General features: G+C 40.5%; 1 protein-coding gene across 3 annotated transcripts in view; it reads left to right on the plus strand.

Annotated features, from left to right (window-relative positions):
* Positions 1 to 4,034, plus strand: part of ralba (v-ral simian leukemia viral oncogene homolog Ba (ras related)) — a 31,036-nt gene extending 27,002 nt beyond the window's left edge. For all 3 annotated transcript variants that reach the window (XM_061926510.2, XM_061926508.2, XM_061926509.2), the window contains exons 4-5: positions 2,867 to 3,044; positions 3,119 to 4,034. In XM_061926510.2, the coding sequence (XP_061782494.1) occupies positions 2,867 to 3,044; positions 3,119 to 3,241 (301 nt within the window). In that variant the 3' untranslated portion in view covers positions 3,242 to 4,034. The remainder of the gene's footprint in view (positions 1 to 2,866; positions 3,045 to 3,118) is intronic.
* Positions 4,035 to 9,466: the final 5,432 nt, after the last annotated feature.

Raw genomic sequence — 9,466 nt, forward strand, 5'->3', positions numbered from 1 at the left:
ATAGTATAAATAAATTACGGATAAAGAACATAGCAGGCATTAAAATAGCATGAATCAGACAGCACTTTGCCAAGAATATGTGTGCTTGCTTAAAAATGGACGATTGATAAATTAGCTTAAAGTACGGCTGCACGATTAATGCAATTTTAATCACGTTTTTGGCTGCCACGATTAAATAAAGTGATCGTCTGTGATATAAACATTAAAGGGGAATTGCGTGTTTTGGAATTTTGCCTATCCTTCACAATCCCTATCTATGTATGTCTTTCTTTTATGCATTCCAAGTCGGTAAATACGACAAGTACAGGGCGGCTAACATGGCTAATGTAATGCAGAAAATGGGAGTACTGTATTGCGCTCAAAGAGCCCTCGAAAAAACATCCAAAAAACCGCTAACAATAATCTATCTAGTATTAATGATATCGTTATTATAAGCGCTAAAGCAGAGAAACTTATTTTTAACGGCGCCGTGATCAGAAGAGAGCTAACTACCGTATTTTTCGGAATATAAGTCGCACCGGAGTATAAGTCGCACCTGCCGAAAATGCATTATAAAAAAGGAAAAAACATATATAAGTCACACTGGAGCCCGGCCAAACTATGAAAAAAAACTGCGACTTATTGTCCGAAAAATACGGTACATTCATTATTAACACTCATTTAAAATATCTTGTTGAAGTACCGTATTTTTCGGAGTATAAGTCGCACCGGAGTATAAGTCGCACCTGGCGAAAATGCATAATAAAGGAGGAAAAAAACATACATAAATCGCACTGGAGCCCGGCCAAACTATGAAAAAAACTGCGACTTATAGTCCGAAAAATACGGTACCTTATGCTGCCATATTGACGGATATTTGTAGCCGGTGAGCAGCTGCTGCTGCATCGCCTCTGAGCTGGTGAAAGTTAATTCGAGATTATACATCATGGCTCTCACCTGTAGTACAACATAAACCAAGAAACTGGTAAACTTTGACATTCAATTTATGCCCGGAGATGGCAAAAAGACACTTATTTGTGTAACATCCCATCAGTCGGCATCCCAATAAGAGCAGAAATTGTACAGTAAGTGATTGTTTTATTATGTTTGTAGTTTGTATATCTTGTTTAGCACTTAGCAATACTGCTACATGATGCGTAATGTTTCACTAAAGCTGGAGCTGTTTAGCACACAGCTTCTAAAACTTGTAGATCATCCTCCTTATATTCAGGCTCAAAAAAATAATATCATGGAGTCTGCATGATTAGTAGTGTTGTTGAAGGGAAAAACGTGATGCGGCTGTGAAATTAATACGCCGCTGTATTCTTAAAATGACTAAAATATGTCAATATTCCATGTTATATTATGAATGTACCTGTTACTACAATACCTATATACTTACAGCATATATATACAATGGTGATGGAGGTTTTTTAATATGTTTTATAGGCGGAATAGAGCGAACTCCGTTGGCTCCACTGTTAGGTAACTTTTCCTAACGTTTCTTGACAAGTTTTAAATGCAAAACAAAAGAAAAAACATATGTTCTTCTTGTATAAGGATTGTGAATGATTGACAAAATCTTAAAAAAGTGAAGTTCACCTTTAAGTCTCTGCGATATAAAAAGAGTAAAACATCAATGCAGTGTTTTGCCTTTTTTGTTGCAATCCTGTGCTTTTTGAGGTTAAAGTTACAAGTAGAGATGTCAAATAATATCGGGCGGCCGATAAATGCTTTAAAATGTAATATTGGAAATTATCGGTATTGGTCCAGAAATTATCGGTATCGGTTTCAAAAAGTAAAATGTATGACTTTTTAACACGCCGCTGTGTACACGGACGTAGGGAGAAGTACAGGGCGCCAATAAACCTTAAAGGCACTCTATTTGCATGCCGGCCCAATCACATAATACCGACGGCTTTTCACACACACAAGTGAATGCAATCATACTTGGTCAACAGCCATACAGGTCACACTGAGGGTGGCCGTATAAACAACTTTAACACTGTTACAAATATGCGCCACACTGTGAACCCACACCAAACAACAATGACAAACACATTTCGGGAGAACATCCGCACCGTAACACAACATAAACACAACAGAACAAATACCCAGAACCCCTTGCAGCACTAACTCTTGCAGGACGCTACAATATACACCCACCGCTACCCCCCGAACCCTGCCCCCCCCAACCCCGCCCACCTCAACCTCCTCATGCGCTCTCAGGGAGAGCATGTCCCAAATTCCAAGCTGCTGTTTTGAGGCATGTTAAAAAAAAATAATGCACTTTGTGACTTCAATAATAAATATGGCAGTGCCATGTTGGCATTTTTTTTCCATAACTTGAGTTGATTTATTTTGGAAAACCTTGTTACATTGTTTAATGCATCCAGCGGGGCATCACAACAAAATTAGGCATAATAATGTGTTAATTCCACCACTGTATATATCGGTATCGGTTGATATCGGAATCGGTAATTAAGAGTTGGACAATATCGGATATCGGCAAAAAAAGCCATTATCGGACATCTCTAGTTACAAGGAACACTTAAATCAGTTATTGCATCAACCTGTAGTTTTATATATTTTCAATGTTATTGGGAAAAAAATAAGCATCAAAACTTTGCCGCAAATGCATTTTAGGCTGGAACAATCGACCAAAGAAATGAGGGACTACTTAAGACAAAATTAACATTCCCAGCAAAGGTCAACATTTCCAACATTAGTTTTTTGCCTTTCGTATCCATGCTATTTTTTAAAAATGTTTTTTGTAATGAAATTATGAAATTTGATGTGCAGACAGCAGGAAGATTAACAACCACATTGGTGGAAGCAAATGGTGAGGGAAAGAAGTCAAGATGAGCACAATACTGTGTGTGCACAGGGAGCAGATCCTGCGGGTGAAATCCGAGGAGGACAAGATCCCTCTACTCCTGGTTGGAAATAAGTCGGACCTTGAGGAGCGTCGGCAGGTGTCTGTTGAAGAGGCCCGCGGGAAGGCTGAAGAGTGGGCCGTGCAGTACGTGGAAACGTCCGCTAAAACCAGGGCCAACGTCGACAAGGTGCTCGCGCACACGCTCACTCTCCACGCCCCGCTGCCGTCATACCAAAGTTCCTCCTTCACCTTTCATTCCAGGTATTCTTCGACCTGATGCGAGACATCCGGGGGAAGAAAATGTCGGAAAACAAGGACAAAAACGGAAAAGGAAAGAACAAGAAGAACAAGAAGAGCTTCAGAGAGAGATGCTGTCTACTCTGAGTGCCTTGAAAACCCCTAATATTGCACAACTGCCAAGCTGGGAGAGAAAATGAAACAAAAATATTTTTTTATAGCCAAAATAAGGTTAGTGTCTCAAATATTTCATTTTTTTTAATTCCAAGAATTTGGGCTGTCGTGCAATTGGAAGCTAATCACTGTCCTGACTGACTGCAAATCTTCATGAACTGATCGTACGTGACAACACTGCCTTTGACTCCGCCCCTTTTCCTTTTCACGCTAATTTGCATTATTGTCTTGTCTCACTACAAGCATGAAAGCTTCTCAGTGGGCAGCTAAATTAACAGCAAATCTATTTGTTCCCCCTGTTTTTATTGATAATATAAAATCTTTTTTTAGCAACCGGAGTGTCGGTCGCAGCAAACGTGGCCAAATATTGACAAATGCCATTATGTTTGGAACAAATAAGTCAGGCAGTGTTTGTGCATAAGGTGCTCCATCATATTGATGTCACATGACCCTTCCCACCATTCCCACCTTGACGGTCTTGTTTTCTATGACAGGTCAAGCTGATTCCCTTCTCTGCTATTTTGACGAACACGCACTACAAGGTCCATTTTCTAATTAGAGACTTGCTGACTACAATAAAACTGTTTTTTAAAAAGCTGTTAATGTACCTACTTAAGTGCTTCAGTGATCATACTTGTGTCCTAATTTTAATTTCATCGACAGAGAATATGTAATATTGAACATTCCTTGTCAATCATTTTCCATTTATTTCACACGACTGTGACAATGCTTTTTTTATGCTGTTTGCTGATTAAATGTTTTTTGTACAAACACTGGAAATTCTTTTTTTTTCATTGTATCTATCAATGTTTATACCACATACTTGTACAGTGGTATAATCATAGTACTAAGGGTGCACCATAAAATCGATTCACATCTGAACCACGATTCCTATTCATCCTAATTTTAAATTAATTCATAATTTAAATTTTTTTTGTATATATATATATATATATATATATATATATATATATATATATATATATATATATATATATATATATATACAAACATATGTGTGTGTGTGTATATATATATATATATATATATATATATATATATATATATATATATATATGTATATGTGTGTACATATATACACACATATATGTGTATATATATATGTGTGTGTATATATATGGGTGTGTGTGTGTATATATATATATATATATGTGTGTATATATATACACTATATGTATATGTGTGTGTGTGTATATATATATATATATATTCATATTCAGAACTATTGAGCTTACCAGTATATAAGTGTCATTATTTTAATATTACAGTAAATTTTGATGATAGTATTTTATTGTGAAATAACAGTAAATGGCTGTAAATTAAGTGAAGTGAATTATATTTATATAGCGCTTTTTCCCTAGTGACTCAAAACACTTTACATTGTGAACCCAATATCTAAGTTACATTTAAACCAGTGTGGGTGGCACTGGGATCAGGTGGGTAAAGTGTCTTGACCAACGACAGTGACTAGGATGGCGGAAGCGGGGATCGAACCTGAAATCCTCAAGTTGCTGGCACGGCCAGTACGTTTTGATGACCGTATTTAATTGTTTAATAATAGTTAATCGCTGTGAAATATAGGAATATCGCCATTTTTACAGTCATTATTTTAATGTTGCGGTAAATTTTGATGACATTATTTTATTATTATTTTTGCAGCTAATTTATTTTTCTTCTGAAATTTAGCGGGTAAGGCTTATATACAAACCAGACGCACAAATAAATGTGACCTACACACTCCCCTGAACAACCAGCAGAGGGCACTGCAGCCAGAGCGGTCTGGGTCACAGAGCATTATATGCAAAATGCCCGGAGTTCTCTGCACACAAACAATCCCCGTCTTTAAAGTTAAAGTTAAAGTGCCAATGATTGTCACACACACAGTAGGTGTGGATTAGACTGTCCGCCCTGAGATCGGTAGGTTGTGGGTTCAAACCGAGCCGAGTCATACCAAAGACTATACAAATGGGACCCATTACCTCCCTGCTTGACACTCAGCGCCAAGGGTTGGAATTGGGGGTTGATCACCAAAAATGATTCCCGGGGGTGTGGCCAACGCTGCTGCTCACTGCTCCCCTCACCTCCCAGGGGGGTGATCAAGGGTGATGGGTCAAATGCAGAGAATAATTTCGCCACACCTTGTGTGTGTGTCTGACAATCATTGGTACTTTTAACTTTAACTTTTAATAGTCCGGAAAATATGGTATTTGATATATTAGAATGGTAACGGGCCGTTAAAAGAAATAGCTACGGGCCGCAAATAGCCCCCGTGCCGCACTTTGGACACCCCTGGCTCAAATAATTACTGCAAATATCTCAAAACCCAACATTGAACTTATTCTTTGTGTCACTTAGGGGCTTGATTTGTGTATTTTACACAAAATGTGTCATTTTGCAAGGTATTTTACAATGTACTATTTATTGTCCTTGGATGCTCGGTTCAAATATGTCGCCCCCTATGGGCCAGAAAAGGCGTTGGTATTGACTGACTGATGATGAAATCCCCAGTAAAAAGAGCGGACCTGTGACGGCGTATTTACCTGACACGGCACCCTTTCCCCTTGGCCGCTAAATAGGCAGATTAGGTGCTCCGTTAAACCCGCTGCCAGGCACTTATTTGGAGATATATGAAAGGGCGAAGTGAGGCGGCCTAATGACCGATGCAGTGTCACCAACACGCTCCAAGGTCTTTAATCATCGCGCGGAGAAGGCCGCCGTCCTCTGAGTAACCCTCATTATATCTCAGCTAATGTAGGAGATGAAGGCGCGATAAAACACCATCACACTCCTTCATTATACAGACAGAGAAGCAGACTCGCCGGGATTGCGTTCGACCTGTGAGATAAACGCAATGGACGGAGAATCGCTTCTATTTTTATTCACAGAGGGTGAAGTTCCTCCTTCGGCCAGAAGATGGCAGTGTTGCGTCACCCTTTAGGCCGAGCCCCATTATTGATCCTTCATGCAGACTTGGAACTGATTTTTTTTTTCTTTCTTTTTTTTCTTATTGAACCGGCAGCAGATGCATTTTGATAGAACAATTGATTCATTATAAATCACGACTAAAATACAATTTGAGGTATTTAGAGACATTTACGCATGGATTTGTTGCGTGTCAGAAGATAAAAAATAAAATACACGTACCCTTGAAATATTATTGCAGTGGTTCTCATAATTTTTCCCCCACCAAGTACCGCTTCTGGACTGTATACAAATGCTTATTTTGAAAATTTAATTTTGTTTACAGATTATATGCAATCTGTTGTTGAAGTTCCCACATTTTGAGTGTACATAAATGAAGGTGTGTGTTGGACATAATCTGGACTGGACCTGGTTTTTAAGAACCCTTTAAACAATCTATTTTCATTGACAACCAGGTCTGGTAAAGATAAGGGTCTTTAAAAAAAATAAAAATAAAATAAAATAAGATCAATAAATTAAAAACATTTTCTTGAATAAAAAAAGAAAGTAAAACAATATAAAAAACAGTTAGTAATTAATGAAAATGTTAAAGGTTAGTATTTATCATTTATCATTATCATTACTATTAGTGGACCAGCAGCATGCACAATCATGTGTGCTTACGGACTGTATCCCTTGCAGACTGTATTGATATATATTGATTAGAGATGCGCGGTTTGCGGGCACAACCGCGGAGTCCGCGGATTATCCGCGGATCGGGCGGATGAAATTTAAAAAAATTAGATTTTATCAGCGGGTCGGGTCGGGGCGGGCGATTGAAATAAAAAAAATTTAGATTTTAAATAGATTCAGGCGGGTGGCAGTTAAACCAATTCGGAAATATATATACATAGTTAAATGTTGTTACCCACATACGAAAAACGAGCAGGCACCTGCTGCATATGCCACAACAGAAGAAAAAAAAAGAAAAGAGATAAACACTTTTACGGAGCGGAGAAGGCCCCCGACGCCTTGCCGGGGTCCGGGACCGAGGCCCCTTCCCCCGAGAGGGCCCCACCGGGAGCCATAGCTGAGGCGATCCGCGAGAAGGGCCCGACGCACGTCCAGGGTCACCACCGCGCCCACCGCACCGACACCCCGCCTCGTCCGCCTTCGCCGCGGCCGGCGTCACGCGCAGCAGGTAAGCAGCTTATCTGCCCGCCACCCCCGTGGCCGGGGGCTCGTAACAGGGGTCACTCCGCGCGCTCCGCCCGCGCAGCTTACCTGCCCGCCACCCCTGTTGCCGGGGGCAAGTAACAGGGGTCACTCCGCGCGCAGTGCGCTCACGAAAGGGGTGGGGCTCACCTTGGTTGAAATAGACAGCAGCTAGGACGGTGGCCATGGAAGTTGGAACCCGCTAAGGAGTGTGTAACAACCCACCTGCCGAATCAACTAGCCCTGAAAATGGATGGCGCTGGAGCGTCGGGCCCATATACCCGGCCGTCGCCGGCAGCGAGACGCGCTTGGAGGTGCGCTCAGCGCGGCTCTCATATGATTGCGCACTGGTGTGCGTCTGGGTCGTGACAGCGTGGCACGCGAATGTCTGTGCTGCGTTGGATCAGTCTCCTTTCTTTAACAGGCAAAAGCTTTATAACCTCACTAATGCCTTGCATCGTCTATATTAGATATATAACAACGGGCGGGTGCGGGCGGATGGCGGGCGGATGCAGTTCTGATCAAATGTTAGATCGGGTGGATTGCGGATGGTTGACGACTTTCTGATGCGGTTGCGGATGAAATAATTGCCTATCCGCGCATCTCTAATATTGATATATAATGTAGGAACCAGAATATTAATAACAAAAAGAAACAACCCTTTTGTGTGAATGAGTGTAAATGGGGGAGGGAGATTTTTTGGGTTGGTGCACTAATAGTAAGTGTATCTCGTGTTTTTTTATGTTGATTGAATTAAAAATTAAAAATAAATAAAAATAGTACCGCCTCAGAAAACACTTGGCTCTCTGAGCACCGCCATAATAAGCAACATTAAATTACAGTAGCGTAGTAGGCCTAAGTATTCATTAAAAACAAGGCAGAGGTTTTATTTCACAAGTGTATGTAGTATTTTTGGCCACTGTAACACGGTTTGAACAGTAACACTGTGTTTCAATGTAGGAAAAATAAAACAATGTACTTTAACCAAGTGAAGAAATGAGTTAAATATTGTGTTGTAGAGGTTTTCAACAGGGGGGTTCGCAGATTTTTTTAGGTAATTCTGCTTTTTTTTATTTTTTATTTTTTATAAATATTTTAATCCCATTGCAATTTCCCCCCCAAATTTACATGTCTTTGAATCCACATTAAAAAAAAAATGTATGCAACACAATGTGGTGTAGTTTGGAATAGAGATGTCCGATAATATCGGACTGCCGATATTATCGGCCGATAAATGCTTTAAAATGTAATATAGGAAATTATCGGTATCGGTTTCAAAAAGTAAAATTTATGTTTTTTTAAAACGCTGCTGTACGGAGTGGTACACGGCCGTAGGGAGAAGTACAGAGCGCCAATAAACCTTAAAGGCACTGCCTTTGCGTGCCGGCCCAGTCACATAATATCTATGGCTTTTCACACACACAGGTCACACTGAGGGTGGCCGTATAAACAACTTTAACACTGTTATAAATATGCGCCACACTGTGAACCCACACCAAACAAGAATGACAAACACATTTCGGGAGAACATCCGCACCGTAACACAACAGAACAAATACCCAGAACCCCTTGCAGCACTAACTCTTCCGGGACGCTACAATATACACCCCCCGCTACCCCCCCCCCCCCCAACTAAACCCCCCCCCCCCCCAACCCACACCAAACAAGAATGACAAACACAATTCGGGAGAACATCCGCACCGTAACACAACATAAACACAACAGAACAAATACCCAGAACCCCTTGCAGCACTAACTCTTCCGGGATGCTACAATATAAACCCCCCGCTACCCCCCCCCCCCCCCCAACCCCGCCCACCTCAACCTCCTCATGCTCTCTCAGGGAGAGCATGTCCCAAATTCCAAGCTGCTGTTTTGAGGCATGTTAAAAAAAATAATGCACTTTGTGACTTCAATAATAAATATGGCAGTGCCATGTTGGCATTTTTTTTCCATAACTTCAGTTGATTTATTTTGGAAAAACCTTGTTACATTGTTTAATGCATCCAGCGGGGCATCACAACAAAATTAGGCAAAATAATGTGTTAATTCCACGACTGT

This window comes from Nerophis lumbriciformis, linkage group LG31, assembly GCF_033978685.3.
Source record: "Nerophis lumbriciformis linkage group LG31, RoL_Nlum_v2.1, whole genome shotgun sequence".
Lineage (NCBI taxonomy): Eukaryota > Metazoa > Chordata > Actinopteri > Syngnathiformes > Syngnathidae > Nerophis > Nerophis lumbriciformis.